This window comes from Pectinophora gossypiella, chromosome 2 (assembly GCF_024362695.1).
Source record: "Pectinophora gossypiella chromosome 2, ilPecGoss1.1, whole genome shotgun sequence".
In the NCBI taxonomy this organism is placed as follows: Eukaryota; Metazoa; Arthropoda; class Insecta; order Lepidoptera; family Gelechiidae; genus Pectinophora; species Pectinophora gossypiella.
In genome coordinates, this window is record NC_065405.1 from 62886 (window position 1) to 86164 (window position 23279).

The 23279-nt window shown below is 41.5% G+C and overlaps 3 protein-coding genes across 3 annotated transcripts; 2 read left to right on the forward strand and 1 right to left on the reverse strand.

Moving 5' to 3' along the window:
* Positions 1-955: 955 nt before the first annotated feature.
* Positions 956-7557, reverse strand: LOC126373673 (integrator complex subunit 9). The gene is made up of 3 exons (XM_050019907.1): positions 7242-7557; positions 4423-5580; positions 956-1757 (listed from the first exon to the last, which is right to left on the reverse strand). The coding sequence occupies exons 1-3, from the start codon at positions 7248-7250 to the stop codon at positions 966-968; spliced, it is 1959 nt and encodes a 652-aa protein (XP_049875864.1). The 5' UTR covers positions 7251-7557; the 3' UTR covers positions 956-965.
* Positions 7558-11525: 3968 nt separating this feature from the next.
* On the forward strand, positions 11526-13080 carry LOC126374122 (cytochrome b5-like). The gene is made up of 2 exons (XM_050020585.1): positions 11526-11559; positions 11883-13080. Exons 1-2 carry the CDS (start codon positions 11546-11548, stop codon positions 12334-12336), a joined length of 468 nt encoding a protein of 155 aa, XP_049876542.1. The 5' UTR covers positions 11526-11545; the 3' UTR covers positions 12337-13080.
* A 122-nt stretch (positions 13081-13202) lies between these two features.
* Positions 13203-14348, forward strand: LOC126374170 (cytochrome b5-like). The gene has a single exon (XM_050020656.1). The coding sequence runs from the start codon at positions 13740-13742 to the stop codon at positions 14121-14123; it is 384 nt and encodes a 127-aa protein (XP_049876613.1). The 5' UTR covers positions 13203-13739; the 3' UTR covers positions 14124-14348.
* Positions 14349-23279: the final 8931 nt, after the last annotated feature.

Below are 23279 nucleotides of genomic sequence, written 5' to 3' on the forward strand. Positions count from 1 at the left end.
CCGGCTTCATTTTACTTACCTACTGTATTTAGTTGGTTAATGGTACAAAATATGAAATTTGTTTACTTCTCTTGAACAAGGGAAAGTTTAATACCATAGCGTACAAAGCTTTTTCATAGAATAACTATTCCCAAAACAGTGCAGTACAATAGTAAAGAAGATAAAGTATACAAATCAAAAATACACTGCCAGGGAAATGGGACTGACTCAGCATGTTGTTGCGAAGGATAGTAGAAATACCACTCTTAGCAACACTGATATTCTGTCAGTACCAAAGTTACGCTTATAAATACTTTGAACTTCGTGCCAACAAAAGTGTCGGGATTTGCTTACAATAAATAAGAAAATATAATTATAACGAAAATATATGAATTAAGGGATTACGAAAAATATAAAAAGTATTAGTCAAAAGTAAGTAGAATGCTAAGGGGTTAAATTATACATAATAGATACGACAAATATCTGAACAGATGTGTAAAATAAAGGCAACAGATAACGAGAGAGAATCATAAACATTATAATAATATTCATCATATTATGACAAGTAGGTGTGTATAACATAATTATTAAAATCAGTATAAAGTTCAGTTACCGACGTTTTTTTGAATATTAAGAAGATATTCCTTATATTTCACCTTAAAAGTAATTTTGGAAGGAAGCTTGCGAAGGGGCGGTGGAATATCGTTTCAACATTTATTAGATCGGTAACTGAAACCTCCACGAAAAGCGGTAGTCCTATATCTCTGTATAACGATGGAATTAATTGGAAAACTGCCCATCGCATAGCCAACCGGCCAAGTGGTTAATGCTATCTGCGGTAAATGGACAATAAATCACGTCAATAAAGAAATACGATTACGTAGTAAAATTAGTTACTTTATTATAGTAACGTTGTTTAATTATACGTATATAATACAGGGGGCCGCGGGGAAAGGGGGTCGTAGAAGCAGGCGGGCGGGGCGGGCCTAGAGGTGCGGCAGCGCGGCGGCCAGCGCGTCGCGCAGCTTGCGGCGCACGTGCGGGCGCGCGTCGCAGAACACGTGCGTGGCGGCCGGCTCCAGGTGCAGCAGCGCGTCCACGGCCGGCAGGTGCAGGATGGCGGCGTCGCCCGCGCCCGCCTCCACGCGCGCCTCGCCCAGCCCGGCGCGCGCCAGCTCGCGCAGCAGCGCCGCGCGGTCCACGGCGCCCCACGCCACGGCGGGCGGCGCGGCGTCGGGCGCGGCGCCGGGCAGCGGCGGCGGCGTCAGCAGCTCCAGGCGGTTGTCGCGCAGGCGCAGCGCGGCGGCCAGCGGCGCGGCGCGCGGCCCGCCGGGCCGCAGCTCGCGCGGCGCGCCGGCGCCGGCGGCCCCGCCCGCCCCGCCGGCAGCCAGGCGGCCGCAGAGGGCCCCCCGCGCCGCCCGCCGCCGCGCGCCCACGCGCCGCGCCGCGCCGCGCCGCACCAGCACGGTGGGCACGTCGCCGCCCACGGCGGGCCGCGGGGGCCCGGCGCCCGCCGCCGCGTACTGCTCGGGCAGCGCCAGCTCGCGCGGCCGCAGCTCGCGCACCAGCTTGTTGGCCTGCGAGTAGTTGAGCGACGTGTCGATCGGGCAGTGGAAGGCCTTCATCTGCAGCGGCTGGAAGGGCGCCAGCGCCTCGGCGTGCGGGAAGTCGGGCTCGGTGAAGATGATCGCGTGCTGCGGGCTGGAGCCCCACAGCTCCACGAGGTGCACGGCCGCGCCGAACCGCAGCGACGGGTGCCCGCAGAACACCACGCACGGCTGCGACACGATCGTTTCCCAAACGTTTAACTGATACCGTCTCGTTTAACTAATATTTAATACTGGTAATGAGGTGGCGAGACGACTGATAAACCGACAAAATAATTGTTTTCATGACCGGTGATGTGCAATTATGTTAATTTTTTTTGTTTTGTTTCTTGTTCTGTACAGTTCCGCTGTACGCGATACGTGTGTTTCATTCTCTTTATATTTTTGCTTTTCTGTCTCATCTATTACTTCTATTTTATCGCTATTTGTAACTATAATTGCTTTTGTGTTTCTAGTTTAATTATTGGTCAGTAAATAAACTCTATCGATCTCCCAAATATTAAATAAATAAATATCGAAATACACTTCTCATCAAAAAAATCGAAACACTTCCGTTTTCAGTGTTTCTGTCCGAATTTAACACAAAAAAGAATTCATACGATGAAAAAAAATACATAAATGTATAGCTGGCAGTTTGGCCATTACAGTAATAAGCGAAAATTATAAATTCAAAATTAGAATTTCATTTGTTTATCTTATAAACGAAATGAATCACTGTTTTGAGACAAATGTGTGTTTAGGGTTGGAGTACATTTAGCGTTTAAAAACTAAAAATTGGCGCCTATCCTTAAACTTTTTGTTTTTTATTTCAATACTGTGACTTTGGGACGTCTGAAAAAAGGTTTTTTTTCTAAAACGTATGGATACTTCGCCCACAGAAGCCGCCCAAGTTGTGGCATTGCTGGATTCTGGCCTTAGTCAGCGTGTTGTGGCTGCAAGACTGCATCTAAGCCTGTCATCTGTTCATAGAGTCTATAAACGTTATCGGGAGACTGGTTTGTTCACGCGCCGTTCAGGATCTGGCAGGAATCGGGTCACTTCTGAGCGAGATGATCGATTTATTGTAACAACTTCTTTAAGAAATCGACGCCTTAATGCTTTTCAACTGCAGCAGCGGCTTCGTGTTGTACGAAGGGTGGCTGTAAGTGACTCTACAATTAGAAGAAGGTTGAAGGATCGTGGACTGGTACCGCATAAGCCAGCAAATGGGCCGAAATTAACTGCAGACCATCGAAGAGCGCGCCTTAACTTTGCACGTGAGCACCTAAATTGGTCATATCTACAGTGGAGCAAAGTTCTCTTTTCTGATGAGTGTAAAATTATGCTGTATGGTAACGACGGAAGGAACAAGGTCTACAGAAGAGACGGAGAACGCTATGCACAATGCTGCATTGAAGAAAAGGTCAGCTATGGTGGCGGTTCGTGGACGGTTTGGGGAGGAATCAGCGCCGACGGTAAGACAGAGCTTGCTTTCGTGTCTGGGCCACGTCTGCCTGCACTAAACTGTCATCGGTACGTCGAAGAGTGTCTCGAGCCTCATGTGATGCCCTATGCACATTTTATTGGCAACGGCTTCATATTCATGCACGTCAATGCTAGGGCTGACACCGCGGGCGTCGTACGAGATTATCTTAACGAAGTCGATATCTCTATTATGGAATGGCCAGCAAGAAGCCCGGACATGAATCCCATTGAACATCTGTGGGATGAATTAAAGAGACGAATTCGAGCAAGAGATCCTGCCCCAGAAACACTTAGCCAGCTGCAAGATGCAATCCAAGAGGAATGGGACAATATACCACAGCATGTGATCGTGACTCTCATCCGATCGATGAAGAACCGTATGGAAGCAGTAATTAGAGCTCGGGGAGGGAATACAAGTTATTAAATAAACGTTTTTTAGCTTTTTTTTTCATGTACGTGTGTTGTTTTATCCATTTCCTTTATACTCCATACGGAATAAAAATGACTCATTTAACAAAATACAAAACCTATGAAAAATTCATTTAAATTTTGAACATTAACATTAAGATTTGATAAGCTCATATTACTCACTATTAAACGACATTTAACATTTATTCCTAAATGTACACATTTTTCTGATAATCCTGACAAAACGTAAACTTGCAAGGTGTTTCGATTTTTTTGATGAGAAGTGTATTTAGTCATACTATAAATTCTATAATAACCATGTTAGTCCGTCACTTACGTCGGGTGATTAGATTTACGCGAGTTACTGTGACAACAGGCTTACATCTCAAACAGGGAGCGCCGGTTCGGAACCCGGAACCGAACTTGCACCGATGAGATATTAATTTATCTTAAGTGTAGCTTTAACAGCCTCCGTGGTCTAGTGGTTAGAGCGTTGGGCTCACGATCTGGAGGTCCGGGTTCGATTTCCGATGGGGACATTCTCGAAATCACTTTGTGAGACTGTCCTTTGTTTAGTAAGGACTTTTCAGGCTTGAATCACCTGATTGTCCAAAAAAGTAAGATGATTCCGTGCTTCGGAGAGCACGTTAAGCCGTTGGTCCCGGCTATTAGCCGTAAAAAACACCTCCACCAACCCGCGGTGGAGCAGCGTGGTGGAGTATGCTCCATACCCCCTCCGGTTGATTGAGGGGAGGGCCGGTGCCCAGCAGTGGGACGTATATAGGCAGTTTATGTAAGTGTACCTTTCACTGACACAATTGACTCGACCATTATATACCAACTACACATCGATCTAACAGAGAGCTCGGTGAGGTGGGGGTACTTAGTTCACCTCGCGATGGATGTGGCTCTCGACTGCCCCGATCGCGGTATATTACGTTATTTATCGGATAGGGAGGCTCACCTGGCGGAAGTCTGCGCTGAAGGCGTCGTCGTGCAGCGAGGTGGCGTGGCGCAGCCGCGAGGCCCGCGCCAGCGCCGCGTGCGGGAAGGGCTCCTCGGGCAGGTAGACGCGCGCCTGCTTGCCCGCCGAGACCCACTCGGCCAGGATGTTGCTGTAGGCCAGCGAGGCCTCGGCCACGGGGCCCACCACGTAGAGCGGCACGTGCGCCAGCCCCGCGCCCTCCAGGTGCGCCGACAGGCACTCCAGCAGGTCGTAGAGCACGCCCGACGGGTACACGGGGCACAGCACGGAGCCGCCGCCGCGCAGCGTGACGGCTGCGTGCACGCACAGGTCGCCCAGCATGTGGTCGGGGTTGTGCGCCGGCGTCTGCGTCAGCGCCGCCAGGATCAGCAGGTCGGCGCCGCGCAGCGCCGCCTGGTTGATGGGCCGCGGGTGCGTGGTGAGCGTGGACGAGCCGCTCACGTAGGCCACCTTCTCGTGCGCCGAGCGCAGCACCCAGTTGGCCGAGCCCAGGCAGAAGCCCGAGCTGACGGGCGTGGCGTCCAGCGCGCCGTACACGTCGACGCGCTCGTCGTAGCCCACGCGGCGCACGCGCGCCAGCGAGCGCGCCACGGCGCCGGGCGCCAGCAGGCGGCGCCAGCCGCGCGGCCGCGCCGCGTGCGCCAGCGGCGGCGGCAGCACGTGCAGCAGCTCCTTCCAGCGCCGCGCCGCCGCCGCCGCGCCCGCGCCGCCCAGCCACGCCGCCAGCTCCTCCAGGTAGAAGCGCGCGATCTGCAGCGTGGGCTCCGTGGCCAGCACCTGCCCCTTGAAGCCCGTGTCCTCGGTGATGAACGGCAGCGCCAGCATGCACGTGTAGTTGGAGATGAGGATCACGTCCAGCTGCGAGAAGTCCACGACCTTGTCGAGCGGCGGGCAGAACTCGGGCACGCTGTCGACGAACACGCGGCCGCAGCACTCCTTGAGCTCGCCGTCGAGCGCGGGGTCGGGCCGGTGCGGCGGCGTGTAGCCCGGCAGCGCCTGCAGCCGCGCGCTGGGCACGGGCGCCAGCGGCAGGAAGCTGAGCACCGGGTGCGCCGACAGCCCGCAGTCCAGCATGATCAGCAGCTCCTTGAACGACAGCACGAAGCACGGCTTCGACGCGTCGCTGCTCAGGCAGTACTGGAAACACAATACACTGCTTGTTACCACACTCGTCCCACACATAAATGACTTTTTGCAAGTTTTAGTGAAGCAACATCTACACCCAATATCATTATAAAGGTTGTGAGTATCCTAAATCGATCTACAACTATATCCTAAATTATGCAACACAAAATATAACTTACAAGTCAACAATATCTATTTGTATTATCATTATAGCATAAAATAAGCAATACTATGTATTCTCAACACCTCCGCCCCACACCAATACAGGCCTGGAGCAAACTTGATTTACCTCACACCCTTAATTGTGATGATTGGTAATATTGGTATGAGAGACTTGCCAGGCTATGTTCCCCAAAAACGACATTGATAGCACTGTCAAGGCTTTCCTTTATTCAACCGTCTAATTTCATTGATATCAAACATAATATTCATCTTTTATCTTTGTTTTTGGGTATAAATTACGATCCTTTTTATTACATCCAGACACAATTACATCTTCCACCCATTATTATTATGATTAAAATAAAGAGAAGCAATATAGCTTGCAACATAGGTAATTCTATGCATAATATGATCCAAATATCAAGCAACAATTATTTTTATAAATCCTTCTGCCACCATGTATTTTGGAATAATTGTGTATGTAAGGTATTTTTAAAAAATATTATTTTATATTATTTTTTTACAATTTAAAAAAAAAAAACAAAAGTAGGCTGAATGATATTTAATATTATAAGATATTTATTGCGTTTCTGATGTTTTTACAGAGGTCTTAAAAGTAGAGGAAAGTACAAACAGGAACCCTGTAACGGCACTACAACAACTAAAAATTATACACAATGAAAACATAAAACCAAGACTGAAAATATTAAAAGTTAAGTTAAAAATAATATATATGTACATTTACAATAACCAGTACCTAAAAGATTAATTAAAAAACTCCTGCAGCCTACTCACAGTATACCTTTCCTGCAGTATACCTTTGGTTTTGATTAGTTTGTACTACAATTTCAATATTGGCATTTTGTTGGGGTAATGTGCTCAAACTGTGGACAGTCCGTAACAGTATTTAGGCCCAATAAAATAAATACTTATAACATGTTGTTAATTTTTTATTTTTTAAAATTTGCATCTAATAAACATGATGGGGGTTGGTGATCCTCATTATTATTCAAGTTATTTCATTAAGTATGTTAACCATACACTCGTAGGACATAATATTACACTATATTTTGGCAATGATGATTTGAATAAACAGACTAGGGTCATATGAAGGTGAAATTAATAGACGATTATTGCTATAATAAATATCATCCAGCTGATGGAAGAGCTAAAAATAGAGAAATAAAGCTAAATAAGACTTCGAAATGGGTTTTAGGATTTAATAACTTTTTTAACAATTATGTACCCGAGTAATGAGAAAATAGGTAATTATCACGTAAATCTCGACAGCGCCGCGCCATCTATACTATCTTCGGGAAACGCAACCTGGAAAGTCCCTCATTTATGTGACATTGGCAGTGTAACATGAAAGAAGCAAGAGGGGTAATGATTAGGTGCATGTAAACACAGATAGTGCAATGTTTCTAAGTGTTCCATGATTATTTGTTATGTGACTATCTCTAGAATATATGATATGAATAAAAATATAAAATTTAGGAAACTCCACATACCAGCTTCATTCTGTTTGTTTTTTCTCCTAACCTAACCTATAACACTACGAATGTACCTATACTTTAGATAACTTTTGCATGATTTACACTTTTAATACATGTTAAAAAAATCATAATTATAAAAAAAATTAACGATCTTTAATTATTCAGAAATTTTACTGCCGGTTCATATCCATCCACCACTCGCAACGCAAACAAACAAATGTCATTTTTTCTTGTTTTTTCTGGTAAGCGTTTCTCGGTTCTAGCCTAGTAGCTTTTAAGCCTGTGATTGGTATCGATCCGCCAACGGATTCAATGCTAGTGTAGGTATCGACACTGAAATGGAATGGATCGTATATAATTGTATCTATCTAGTCGACTATAGGATCCCCACAGTATTTATTCAGGATAAAGTACGAGCAACAAAAAATATACCAAAATACCACCTGGATACCAGCGTGGCTTTTATAGACCTTGAAAAGGCTTTTGACAAGGTAAACTGGAAAATGATGAGGGGGTTGAAGGAAGTAGGAATGGATTATAGAGACCGAAGGATAATATACGAACTATATAAACACCAGGAAACTGTCGTAGAAATAGGAGAAGTGAAGAGAAAAGCTAGAGTACGGCAAGGTGTAAGACAGGGCTGTTCCTTATCTCCACTAATATTTAACATTTTCATAGAGGGTGCCATGAAGGAAATAGCTAAAATCAGTAACGGAATAACAATAAATGGACAGAATATAATTAGTATCAGATTTGCAGACGATATTGCGGCACTGGCCAGTAATAAAGAAGACCTAGAAACCCTACTTAACACAATGAACACAGTTTTTGAAAAATACGACCTTAAAATTAATATAAGTAAAACCAAAATTCTAACAATTTCCAAAACTCCAAAAATAGACAGCCAAATAATTAAGTTAAATAATATCCCGATTGAAAATGTAAAGAACTTTAAGTATCTAGGCAGCATAATAACGAATGACTCAAGATGTACTTTAGACGTTAAAACCAGAATAGCAATGGCAAAACAAGCTTTCCATAACAAAGGGTGCATATTCAAGGCTAGGATTGCCAAATCTATCAGAAAAAGATGTGTCAAAACCTTCGTATGGAGTATAGCCCTCTATGGATGTGAAACTTGGACACTGACACAGAAGGACAGAGAGAGACTCGAGGCCTTTGAAATGTGGTGTTGGAGGAGGATGGAAAGAATAAGTTGGACAGAAAGGGTTACAAATGAGGAAGTGCTAGTAAGAGTAAGGGAAAAGAGACAAATACTGAGAATTATTGAGGACAGAAGAGGCAAGATGATTGGACACCTAATAAGACACGACGAATTCATTAAAAACATCATAGAAGGAAAGCTAGAAGAAAAGAGAGGAAGGGGAAGACCAAGAAGAGCTTACATGGAACAGATTAAAGAAAAGGTTAACGTCGTGTCTTATAGGGAAGTCAAGGAATTGGCCTTTGATAGACTGGAATGGAAAATGCTACACCGACAAGAGCGTGGCTCTTAAATTGATGATGATGACTGAGAGTCCGAGACCTTTATACATCCAACGCAGTTGGGCGCTGGCTCATTTATCGCGTAGCGCGCGGTTGTGCATCATTTGTGCATGCATTCAGTATGTCTATTAGGTACGGCTATTGTAGTCGAAGCGGTAGCTGTTAACAGCATAACAGACGAAGTTTAGTATTTTTCTATCAATACGTCAAGGGGGCTTTCCCTTGCCTAGAAGTGGAATCAAATAGACTAGGTACGTTCATAATCCAACCCACATCGGCCAGGCTTTCGATTTGTGCAATATTAGTAGGGTAGAGTACCTAACTTATGCACAAAAATAGTACCTAATTAAATATATGACATGATTCTAAGTAAAAGTACCTAACAGACTTCGTTGATGTCTTTTGTATGAAAGAAAACTGTACAGGTAAGTACAGCAAAAGCGTAGTGGTGATATACTTTTTGGTTACAGCGCTGTTGTTGGCTGATTGCTAGAGTTATAAAAATGTATTTTTAATGCACTTTGATGTACTTACACAAAAAAGTCAGAAGGGTTGCGTTATTGCTAAACACTATTTTTAAAAATCAGCATTACTGACCTTCTCTTAATTCATTTGGAGTTGAAAAACTGTCTTCATGGGTGCGCAGGATTTAATAGTTTCACTAACATTTAACAATAAGGGACTTTCCAGGTTACGTTCACCAAAAACAATATAGATGGCGTTGTACAGCTTTAACCTTTTTCTTTTTCTTCAGCTTTTTTTTTGGTACCGTAGTGCACACACACACAAGGTCGACACTCAGCTACACGAAGCAATGCGCCTTATAACGGGAGTGATAAGATCTACACCACTCCCCTGGCTTCCAGTCCTGGCTCATATTCCACCGCCTGGGCTGCGTAGGTGCAGAGCGGCCGCAATTGAGTGGAATATGTGCTTCTACATGAACCGCTCTGGCCCCATGCCAATAAGGGACACGCTGGATAACCTACCCAGAGCACGCCTTCCATCAAGGTCACCGATCTGGAATGACGAGCGCATAAAAAGTCAATTCAGTGTGGAAGATACGTGGAGGCTGGAGTGGAACATGTTCGACGGCACAAATTCGGACCTTATTCAGGATCCCTCGCGGAGGGTCCCTGGCTTTGACTCCAAGCGAAAAATCTGGACACGACTGAACCGGTGTAGGACCGACTATGGAAAGTCAAACCATCACCTGTGTAGATGGGGCTTAAAGGAGTCACCATACTGTGAATGTGGTCACCCGGACCAAACCATATCTCACATAGTGAACGAGTGCCCTCTGCACCGGTTCCCAGGTGGTATAGCCGAGCTGCATTGTGTGACGGATGCAGCAGAGACTTGGTTAAGGGAGCTTAAGCTGGATATATGATCCAAGCAGGATATTTGTCTGCCATACGCAATAATAATAATAATACAGCTTTAACGTGATAATTACCTACCTATTTTCTCATTACCTACTCGCGTAGGTACATAATTATTCCAAAATATAATTTAATGGCAGAAGCACATATAAAAATAATTGTTAAGTATTTGGATTACATTATACGTATGTAAAGATTTAAGTTCCTATCTTTTTGATCATAATAATGGGTGGAAGATGGAATTGTGCCTGGGTGTAATAAAAAGGGTATAAATGACCCAAAAAAACAAAGATAAAAGATGCATATGTCTGTTATTCGTAAAATTAGAAGGATAAACGAAGTAAACTATGTACAGCGCCATCTTTATTGTTTTTGAGGAACGCAGCCTGGAAAGTTCCTCATTGATTCGCGCACCCAGTTCGATACGAAGCAATCTAAAGTGGATACAACTCCAAATAGGTCGCATTTAGGGCCTATGTGCTGCCAGGCATGTCGCGGTTCGCAGGCAACAAGAGTTAGGTATGGTGTTTTCTCAAAATAAAAATATTTATCGGTAGTACCTACCTAAATAGAAAATAATTATGTTGGGCACTCGCCCTGCGGTCCCAGTGGGAAAGATATATTTTAACCAAATGCTTAAACGTGACGGTGTAGGTCACCGGCCCGTCCGTCCCTTACATAGACCCGTGCGTGAAAGTTCGTCATGGAAACAGGACGTAATCGCATAGTGGATTTGTACACGTACCTGGGATTCTAAGCCATTGAACACATTAAAACAAAATACCGAGTTCTTACCGAGTTAAATCAGGAAAAAAAAAAATGTAAATGTGTTTTATTGTAAATGTTTCTTGTTTCTTGTTTGAACATGACTCCTATTCTCAGGTCCCTGATTTGACTCGGGAGTCTAATATTCCTGATTTAACGCGGTAAGAACCTGGTGGTATTATGTGTTTTAATGATGATAATAACCACGTCAACTTCAAACAATGGTTGAACATATTTTTGTTATTTATTGGTACTTAGTTATTATAATAAATGAGGTTTGTGTAAATGTGCGTAGATATTAGGCAATACAAAACTGGTTAATTGATTTTAAACGTGTAATAATTAGGTAACTACCTAATTGTTGTTTTGGATGAAAGTAGTCAGAGCAGCGTAAATTAAAAAAAATATAGTTATACTTGCAAATGTGGTGCGCAGCCGCAGCGGTGACGTCACACGCGGGTCAGGTGTCGCCGTGTCGCCACACACACCGACGAATACGTTTAATTGGAAACAATTTAACGTGCCATTACTTTTAGTTTCTAAATCAGTAATTTCGCTACTAATGAATAAGAAGTAGAATAATTCAAGGTAGCAAGTCATATAAGCCACAAGTAGGTATTGCGGCGAATGTGAGCGGTTTATGTTGGTCCATGTGTTATAATAATGAATGAATCTGTGTGAGTGTCCAACTACTAAGCAAACGTTCTCCTCAATTTCTTCCAGTGTATCCTCAGACCCTTATTAATTGCTTGTCACCATTTGAGACCTTAGTCGTCGGTTTACAATGACTTACTTATTACTGTGTTTGGGTTTGAGTGACCTATATAAGATATTATAAATATTATTAGATACTTAAGATATCAATGATATTCGACTCCACTTGCTGACACACTCCTAGCCTGCATAATATATAAGTAGGTAGTAAGTTGACGACGTGATTTTCATTAGAATATGTAATAGAGGTACCGGGGTAGTGGATTTCCTTGTGAATGTGTGTTAGCCGGGTCAGTGGCGGCGGCAGCACATGCGGCAGTGTTCCGGCGACCGGCTTCGTGCGCGCACGCAACATGACGACCCGCACGTACACGCGGCAGGAGCTGGAGGCGCGCAACCACAAGGAGGACGCCGCCTTCGTGATAGACAATGTGGTGTACGACGTGACGAGGTTCCTGGAGGAGCATCCGGGCGGGCCGGAGGTGTTGCTGGACAACGCGGGCCGCGACGCGTCGCAGTGCTTCCACGACGTCGGCCACAGTGAGGACGCGCGCGACTGGATGAAGAAGTTCGTGGTCGGGGAGGTGGTGGAGGCGGACCGGCGCGAGGTGCGTGTGCGCGAGCAGGGCTGGGGCGGCGGGGCCAGTCCGCTGACGCTGGCGGGCGCGCTGGCCGCCGCCGGCCCGCCGCTCGCGCTCGCCGTGCTCGCGTGGTGGCTCCACGGGTATCTCTTCGACTAGGCGCCCTCACTCGTCCCTTCTGGCCACCTCGCAGTGAACAGACACACCAGCAGTACAAAATCTCTCCTGCTGCCGTCAGTGACTCATCATAGTTACACTGTGCGCCCATTCCTATGATTGTGTTTTGAGCTACTACGATGGTTCTTACTTGATACTCTGCTACGATCCATGTTATTAGTTATATTATAACCATATTTGCTGGAAGCATGGTGGAAGCATCTCTAGCTCATGTTGATAGTTGAATTTTATATTATCTTTTAGAAAATATGTAGAGCATTCCTATAGTGCGAGATGTCGACTCTACGTGCCATTTAAACTTTTAATGATTTTAAACCAAAGACGTAATAAGTAATAAAATAAAATATGCACACGAATTAACAACCTGTTCCGCTTTTAGAAGTGTTTAGAATCAACGGATCGACCGGCATTTAAACAAAAATATTATATTTTTCTGTTGCGCTTTCTCCGTGCGTCCGTGTGACACTATTTGAAGTATACCTATCATGAGAACTCTTGCTTTTAGATTTGAACTCGCATTTTTTAATTCCTCTTTTCTCCTGCAAGCGTGGTTCCGTGCGCACAAGACCTTCTCATAGCAGGTAGGTCCCCTGTGTGGGTGCTCTCTATACATTAGTACTTAAACTCTTATCTATAAGTACCTCGTGCTATGGAAAAAGGTTGTGTTTCTCATTCATAAGTTATTAATAGGTTGATTGTTGTTTTAAATATACATTCGTATAATAATGGAACTGGTTTCAATACCCAATACTAATATAATGAACGAATGACGTTTCTACCTGCCTCTATAATAATTATGTATAATATAATATAAGCTATATATTTAAAATATACACACGTCTAAGAACTGAAAAGGTATCTAAATATAAATTGTAATTGGTTGCATTTGCACAATTTATGGGTAATATAGCGGCACGTGGTAGAGGTCGAGGCAACTATAAAAATCTTACTGTAATGTACCTACCTCCTTACCTTAACAGTTTACTATATTACTTTATTTATAGAACAATGGTAAAATTCAGTTGCACACCGGTTACTCATACGAGTTTTCTGCAGTATCTAAGTAGTATAATAATTCCCTAAGTAGGTAGGTATATCTTCAGAAAACAGAACTCTGTGTGATGATTGACTGATGTGTTGCATTCGTGATGTTTCATGTCCAATTCGAGAAGCTGATCGATTCTATTATGAAGGCATAAGGCATTATATCGTAGATCGCAGTGAAATGTAATGAGTCACGGTTACGAGACAATCGTCGCGAATGATAGCTCGTTATCAGTGCGAGTCGTGGAGGGAGGCGCGCGAGCGGCGCGGGCGCCGACAGTCGCGCGCCGACCTCGCCGCCGCCGCACGTCCCTCGTCACAGCCGCAGCCGCACGCGCAGCATGTCGCAGCAGTTCACCAGGAAGCAAGTCGCCGAGCGCGCCAGCGGTGCCAAGAGCACGCTATTCATCATCGACAATGTGGTGTATGACGTGACGCCGTTCCTGGACGAGCACCCAGGTGGGCACGAAGTGCTGGTCAACGTGGCCGGCAAGGACGCCAGCGAGGACTTCGACGACATTGGCCACAGCCTCGACGCCAAGACGCTCATGAAGAAGTACGTGGTGGGCGAGGTAGTGGCGGAGGAGCGCGTCGAGGTGAAGCGGCGGCCGGTCAGCTGGGACGACCAGCGGGCCGAGGATGGGCCCGGCTTCCTCAGCTCGTGGAAGTTCCCCGTGCTGCTCGGCATCGTCGCCACGGTACTTTACTCGTACCTGTTCGGCTAGAGTCGCGCTGTGCTGTCGCGGGCGCTGCGCCGGCGCCGGCGGTGCTCGTGTGCTGGTGAGAACTGGAAACTGGACACTACGTGTAACTTAATGAGTGTGGTTGTAACTACTTATATGCTAACGGGAGTTTCTATCTTTACAATTTTGTACTTTTGTAAATTGTATTAATGAGATTTTTTGTACTGATATTGTAAGGTTACGTCGTAATATATATTATTTGTTGAATACCGTAGTGCTAATTGTCCGTGTCGGGTGATGCAAGCGGCGTGTCATTATCGCAACTCATGCGCGCTCTGATTCCCTGCCTGCGCCAGCGCACATTAAACATACATACAGTATACCCTGTTACAAAATCGAATGTGATGAGTATTTAAGACAAATGGCGAAAGTTACGTTGCCTGGTGTCATACGGTCATCCACGGTCTGAGTTTTAATAAGTAAATGTTATTTGCCAAGTGTCAGGGTGAGCTGCCTAATTAAGGTAAACGACTGCGCGAAATACAATTGGTACAAGGCGAAATTAATCAACAGCGCCTGAAGTAAATACTCGACTTTTGAGGAGAACGTTAACTGAACATCAGTATAATGCATATTTTTGGCAAAAGCAAGTCATGTAATTATACCGTACGCAGTGTTTTTGTTTGGCTCATTTACGCCGGCGGAGGCGCGGGCGCAGGCGCGGCGGGGAGCTGACATTGAGCAACCAGTTTGGTGTCGAGATTGGGATGGACTTATGAACTCACAAGGTCCCCACATTAGTATTACGCAGTTCACTAGCATGACTACGCAATTGAGGAAACATAAAATAAGTACGTATTGTAATATTGTTTCCCCAGACATTACTTGCAGATATTTTGCATTTTGGATATTACCTAAATAGCGACTGTTTTTTTTTTGTTTTACGTTACCTATTTTTTAATTTAGGTAATAAACCTAGTTAGTTCGAACGAAGAGATTTATAGAGGTCACCAAGGTCACCACAGAGGTCATTGAACGCCTCTTTTTAACATGGCAAGAAACAAATTAGAAAATTAGCAACTCCAACTCACAGTATATCGATATCTCATGTTGGTAATGGAAAGTAAATTAATGTGTTATTTAGATATAATTACGTATAATATAAGTTTGTTTTTGTGTGATAGCGCTGATAACAGTCGCAACAACCAACTGATAGGAAACTCTGGGACACATTTAGACTTGTCGATAAAGTATGATATTTATGTTTTCGACTGAACACCTATAAAACAGGATAAGTAATATACCTATCTAAAAGCCGTCATTGAAGACTACGTATGTGCCTACCAAGAATGGCTGCAAGTCTTTTTTCTGATTGCTTGTCGTTTTGTGGGCAAAACGTGGGCCCTATTAGGGATTACGAGTCGGGTTTATGTCATATTTAATATGTATGTTACTAGGTGCTTATATCATCATAAGCACAAGTAGCACTCATCTCATGATGAGGATTAGAAAAACTTATGCGATGTACCTATCTGAGACACGCGTCATCAGTAAGTAAATGGTTTACCGTTTTTATGTAAGGTTGTTATGCAAGATAATCGTGTCTCTTGAAACCTTATCTTATCCTTACTATCTTTCATATGCTCATTAAATATCTACTTTGGTACCTATTTAATAATATTCACCTAATTACCTATCTGTACAGAGAAAAAGGAAATACAGATCCAGGAGCTAATTGTTATGGAGTAGGTAGATTTTCTTTGCTGTACTCAGTACCTACTATAATATGTCTATATATTCTGTGCTATAGGTAACCTAAGTTCTAAGTAGTACGTCTATAACAACTCTTGGCGCCTTAAACTATAACTTATATATAACACATTGCTTCCATATACACTTAGGTAAGTAGGTAAACCTTACTGCACCAGCTATAATATAACAAAACAAAATACAACGAAAAATGAGCGCGAAGCTCTATAAATGGAAACGATCCCGCTAATCAGAAAACACTTAAAAATATAGGTAAGTATGTTAGAATATAGGCATCCGGTAAGTTTTCCGGCGTACCTATACCAAACGTACCGATATTGCGCGTAACTATAATTGCATTATTCCTTATTCTATGGTATAATACTTACAGTAATGGTATAGAATAAGGAATTATGGTAATGGCTTAACCTTAATGTTATCGTTGCTATTGTGAAGGCCAATTGCGCTGTGTGTAGGGTGTCGGTGACCCGCTACCACAGCGATCTGTAGCGACGACACGACCTCAAGCTAGGTACATCACGTCGTGGTTCGAGACACATGACACAGATGGCGCTATACAGTTCAGCAAAAACATCCCGTATTGACGAAAACTGATTAAAAAAGCGGATAGGTAGGTATATAGGTATTCTATTCTATTTTTCCCAGAAAATCTTGATAATCCTTAGGTAAGTATTATTTGCTACTTATACGTTTTGTTTTGTGATACAAAGTAGGTACTTAATAAGAACACTAAGTGCTAAGGTAGGCAACTTGTAAGTAGGTAGGTATGTTACCACATTTTCGCATGCATGTGTACTATGTATTGAAGTCATGTAAAGGTCGCACATTGCGATGCTGACGTGATCAGCGGTTTACGCGAGCCTCCGTCCACTGCTGTGTTCCAATACGGACTCCATGGCCGCGGGCCGACTCTCAAGCCCGCAGCATCCACCACACCATTGATCACCACCAGAAGTATTATTCATGTTTTCTCTCTGAAAATTATCGAATTACCTAGGTGCATACTTACTCCTAAGAAAGAACCTTAATAATAAATATATTTTTGTGATACCTATGTGTACCAAATTGCGGATGTCCCGACTATAGGCTGATAAGACTGATAGAAATTAAAAGATAAACTGTGTTGTATAGTCTGAAATATAATAGGGCAACACTGTGCCGCCAATTAATAAATAGATGGAATACGCTCATGTACGTTTTTCCCCGCCTTTTTGAAATAAATAAACAACTCTAATATATTTTGGTTGTATTAATTAATTACACCAGATATAACATTGGCGACGAGCAAGAAACGAATCAAAAGCGTGTGTGATAGTAAAAAAATAATAAATAAGTGTGTTCTATTGGTAAAGCCATAAATAAACAATTGTGCGAAAATTATAACCTAACATTTTGTTTTCTGAAAACAGAAATGTTTAATGGATTTAATTGACCAATTAATTAAACAAGGGAAAAAGTCGTGGATACAAGAGAAAAGTAAAGAAGAATTAATAGTAATCGCTAATAGAATAGCGCAAGAACAAAGATTTTCAGATGTAAATACTATAAAGGAGATAAGATTTTTTTACGACAATACGTAGAAGAAAACAAAACTGAAACCAACACAGCCGGCAATATGGCCGCAATCACTAGTTTAGAAGTTTTCACAGGCGAAAACTGGAATGCGTACCACCAACAATTTGAATGTTTTATACTATTAAATGACATACCCGACGCAAAAAAGGTACCGTTACTTATTACCAAACTGAGTACTAATGTTTATGACTTATTGACGACATTATGCACCCCTACGTCACCTGTGAAAGAATCTTACGAAAACATTTGTGAAAAGCTGAAAAAATACTACCATCCAGTTAAAAACTATGCACTACATCAAGCGGAATTTAGAAAAAGATGTCAAAAACCTAATGAAACTATAGAACAATATGTTATGGAACTGAAGAAATTGTCAAAAAATTGCAATTTTAAGTGTTTAGATGATGAAATAAAAGAGAGATTGTTAAATGGAACTTATTGTGATTCTGTGAAGTTTGAATTATTAAAACAAGCCGATCAATCTTTGGAAAAATTAACACAGTTGGGAAAAACTGTTGAGACAGCTTACAAGTTAGCGTTCAGCCACGAGAAAGAGCAGGAACAACCACAGATGTTTAAATTACAAGGAAAAAACTACACAAGAAACAAAAGTAGTGGTTATCGACAGAACATGATTCCAGTAAATAAACAAAGTACATGTTATTGTTGTGGAAAAAGTGGACACATAAAGGCACAATGCTCCTTGCGTGAGAAATTTTGTAGTGAATGCGGCATCAAAGGACATATTTTTAGAGTATGCAATAGAAATAAAGATTTGAAAATGAAAAATGTGAATGTTGTGGAAACTACTGATTTAGAAAACAATGAGGTGATTGAAGAAGAAAAGGTTGCAGAAGAGAAAGACACTGAAATTTTTGATATTTTCTATTTTAGTGATAAAGGTAAAATTCCACCTGCTGTTTTGAATGTCTGTGTAAATGGAAAGGTATTCGAGTTTGAAGTTGACACAGGAGCTGATGTGAGTACAATCACTTTATCTGATAAACAACACTACTTTCCAGATTTAGAAATTAAACAACGTAATGTAATTTTCACAAATTTTGACCAGTCAACTTCAACTCCTCTAGGAGTCATTGAGAATTTAACTATTAGTTATGAGTCTGTAAAAATAAATAACCAAAGATTATTTGTTGTAAAAGATGGAATGCCCAAGATAATTGGAAAGGATTTGCTCTCTTTGTTACAATTATGGCCACCGAAGTTTGAACAAAAAATGTTTGAAGAAATCCCAACAGAAAAACTTATTGATGATGTAAAAAAAGATTTTAGTGATGTTTTTGAACCAGGTATGGGAGATTTCAAAGGAGAGCCAATCCACCTGTCAATTGCACCAGGAGTTAGACCAGTATTTATGCCAGTCAGAACTGTTCCATTTGCATTAAAAGATAAAGTTAAAGAAGAGATAAAGAGATTAGTAGAAAACAAACGTATTGAGCCAGTTGAGTACTCCGAATGGGGTACTCCAGTGGTACCGGTGTTAAAGCCAGATGGAACAGTTCGCTTGTGTGGTGACTATCGTATAACTATAAACAAATATCTGAATGTTGATCATTACCCATTACCAACAATTGATAACATTATGATGAAATTACAAGGTAATAACTACTTTTGTGAATTGGATTTACAAGAGGCTTACTTACAAGCCCCGTTAGATGAGGAGTCTCAAAAATTGGTAACAATTGTCACTGAAGAGGGTATTTACAAGTACCTATACTTACCTTTTGGTGTTAGTACTGGTCCTGGTTCATTCCAAAGATTAATAACACAAAAATTGAGTGGGATAGACATAATTGTGTATATTGATAACATATATGTATATGGAAAGACATTAACGGAAACAAATGAAAAATTAAGACAGGTACTACAAAGATTGAAAGAGTCAGGATTGAAATTAAAAATGAATAAGTGTAAATTCTTTAAAGATAAACTGGATGTTTTTGGATTTGAAGTAAATAAAACTGGTATAAAAGTTATAAAAAGTAAAATAGAGCCTTTGCTATCATTGCCACGCCCAGATAATATAAAGATGCTTAAGTCATTTTTAGGTAAAGTGAACTACTATAACAGATTTTTGCAAAACATGGCAATAATATTGAAGCCATTATATGATTGCTTAAAGAAAGATAAATTTGTGTGGACAGAGCAATGTGAAAATTCATTTCAAGAAATAAAAAAAGCGCTTGCAAATACATCCTCATTGTCACATTTTGACAATAATTCAACTATTGTTTTAACTTGTGATTCTGCTGATAGTGGTGTAGCTGCTATATTATCTGTAAAAGACGGCAATAATGTAATAAAACCTGTAGCATTTGCAAGCAAAAAGTTGAATGACACTCAAATGAAATACCCAATCTTAGAGAAAGAAGCATATGCAATCATTTTTGGAATAAGTAAATTTTACGAATTTTTATATGGTAAAAAGTTTGTCTTACAAACCGACAATGAGGCATTAGCGAAAATATTAGGACCAAAGTATGGAATACCGAAAAGGGCAGCAAAGCGATTACAATATTGGTCAATTTTTTTAAGTGGATTTAATTATGAGATTCAACATATAAAATCCAAAAACAATCCAGCAGACTATTTGTCACGCGTAGTCACTACAGTACAAGAAGATAATTTGAAAAACTCCGAAATAATTGAAAAGACTTTTGAATCTAATGTAGTAAACTATATAAATAAATCAAATCTAACTGTACTAAATTGGCAAACTATTCAAAAGGAAACAAAAAAAGACAAAGTTCTGTGTGATGTGCTAAGATATTGTAGAGATGGCTGGCCAGCAAAAAATGATTTTGGAGAAGAGTATGAACCGTATTTTACCCGAAAAAATGAGATTACTATGGAGAAGGATTGTCTATTATGGGGATATAGAGTCGTAATACCTAAGAGTTTAAAAGACGAAGTAATGTACGAGTTACACACTAGTCATCTAGGCATTACAAGAATGAAAGAGATATCTAGATCATATTTTTGGTGGCCAGGCATGGATAAGGAAGTTGAAAATATAACAAAAAATTGTATGATATGTTTACAAAACCGTAAAAACCCCAAAAAAACACAATTAACAATGTGGCCTCAGCCTCCTGCAGTTTGGCATAGATTACACGCAGATTTTTTGGGACCTCTTTATTCAAAAATGTTTTTAGTTGTAATAGATGCATATTCGAAATGGCCTGAGGCATTTGTCATGACTAATATTACAGCTCAAAAAACTATTCAGGTGTTTAAAAGCATTTTCATACGGTATGGGTACCCTTTACATTTGGTCACTGATAATGGTCCCACATGGACTAGTGAAGAATTTAAGAAGTTTTGTAAATTGGTTGGAGTAATGCAAAGTTTCACTCCAACATACTATCCACCTACGAATGGATTAGCTGAACGGTTTGTCGAGTCTTTCAAATCACATATTGTAAAAATAGTGGAGAGTGGACATACAGTTGAATATGCTTGCAATTTATTTCTGTTTGACTATAGAAACACTGTAAACAAAACTACAGGCCAGAGTCCAGCAAAACTGATGTTGGGTAGGGAGTTAAGATGTCGTTTCTCATTGTTGAGACCACACCCAGTTAATGACAGAATTGATTTGGAACAAGTAAAACTGACAATAAATAGTAAAAACGTTTATAAAAAATTTACAACAGGAGAAAAAGTGATGGTGAGGGATCACAGAAAGAATAAAAAGAAATGGTCTTTAGGCAAAATTTGTGAAGTTTTAGTACCAGGTGTGACTTATATGGTAGAAGTGGATGGACTACAATGGAAACGACATGCTAACCAGCTCTTAGAGTGTGGACAGGCTTTGGAATAATAATAAAAAAATATATAGTTGATTTATATTGTTAATGTATAATTTAGTTTACTTCATACTGTTAATAATAATAATTTGCTATTATTATTACACATTTATGGTGTGTAAAATTATATTATTAAGTGGGGGAGAGTGTTGTATAGTCTGAAATATAATAGGGCAACACTGTGCCGCCAATTAATAAATAGATGGAATACGCTCATGTACGTTTTTCCCCGCCTTTTTGAAATAAATAAACAACTCTAATATATTTTGGTTGTATTAATTAATTACACCAGATATAACAAACTGTAAACTGTTAAATATTAAAACTGTAAATCTAAACTATTTCTAAGGGAGAAGGAATTTTTAATTTTTTTTTATGTCAAATATTTATAAGTAGGTAACACAATATTTGTTATTTGATATCAACTATGAAGTTATTCAATGTTCGTAACTCAAGATCCTGCTACAGTTGATGACAGATCTGATCGCTTTATCTGGCCACTACACGACCCAGCCAATAGAACAGACACTTCAAGCATTTACCTTTTGCCCTGTTTGCGTACAGCCTGCTTGTATTCAATCGATAAGATAAATTGTAAATGTTTTTTTGTGTCTATAGCGTTCAAGTACCCGTGCTTAGGGAATGTTACAAAGAGCAAATTTCTCCGAAAATGTCTAGTACGGATGGGGCTTGAACTCGCAGCTCTTTTTTCAAGTCGAGACATAAACTGTATATGACCTGTGCTATGTTCCCTGTGTAGATTAGGTTACATTTAACTGATTTTGACTGTTAATCAGATTACTGAAGTGATTTCAATATGTTCATACCGTATCAACTTCGTTGTTGTTTCTGTGTCAACGGTTGCGTATCCAGCAGATATACAACAGAATATTTTATTTGTAGAATAGCCGGTTAAGTGCGACTCGTACTTGCGCACCGAGGGTTTTGTACAAACTAACCTAAGGGACACTAGGCTTGCCTTTGAAAAAATATTGTGTTCTGAAGTTCGGACGCTTAAAAAAATATTTGTGTTTATTTATCTCCATTCCATACATAGGTAGGTATACTAGGTATTTTTATATTGAAAAAGACGCAATAGTAGGACGTCATGTCACACGTTCATAGTACAGGTAGGCACCTACATGATCAAAGTTCAATACCTATGCACGGACGACGGAGTGTAATGTCCAATGTTCATTTGTGATATAACTATAATAAAACCTAATCTTGCAGAGGTATACTTATCAATATCAACAATAACCTTCGAGATTATATCTAATATACGTATCTAATATACCTACTTACATGTAATTTTCTTGTGAGAACTGTAAGGGCCCTATATGAATAGGACACTATGGTGGCGCGACCGTCGCAACAAATGTATGCAGTTGTAATCAATGCTACCTCACGGCACCACCGTGGTGTTCTAATGACATATGACCCTTATACTAGTTGCGGTGCGGGAAATAAGGCGATACATGGTTTAAGATGTCCTTAGAAAAGGTTCAATACGATCTACTCTGAACCGGCGTGCGTGTATGAAGCGATTGATGAATGTGGATGAAGCAAGAGAAGTGTGTCAGGATCGAAGCAAATGGAATTCTATAGTCTCTGCTTACCCCGGTGGGAAATAGGCGTGAGTTTATGTATGTATGGTTTAAGAAGCGCCTTTGACGTCGCTGAACCGTGCCATTATGTAATATCAGGCCTCTATCTTTTCAAAACGTCGTGGCCTGAAGGTAAACAACAAACAAAATTGCTTTAAACGGTGGAAGTTAAACCGTGTGGGACGAGGTAGTGTGTAATATCCGCTCCACCGACGGCGGCTGCGTCGCTCGGCTCGCCGCGGCTAATCCCGGCTTAAGCCGCGCCGCTCGGCGCGCGCTCGTCCGTCGTCGCCGCCACACAACACTGTGAACACACTGCGCCGCTAAGCCAGCCAGCAGCCACTGCGCGCCGATACAGCTACATTCCACTCTGGTGCTTTCATGTCACTTCACGACCGTGATACTGTTTTGATCAAATA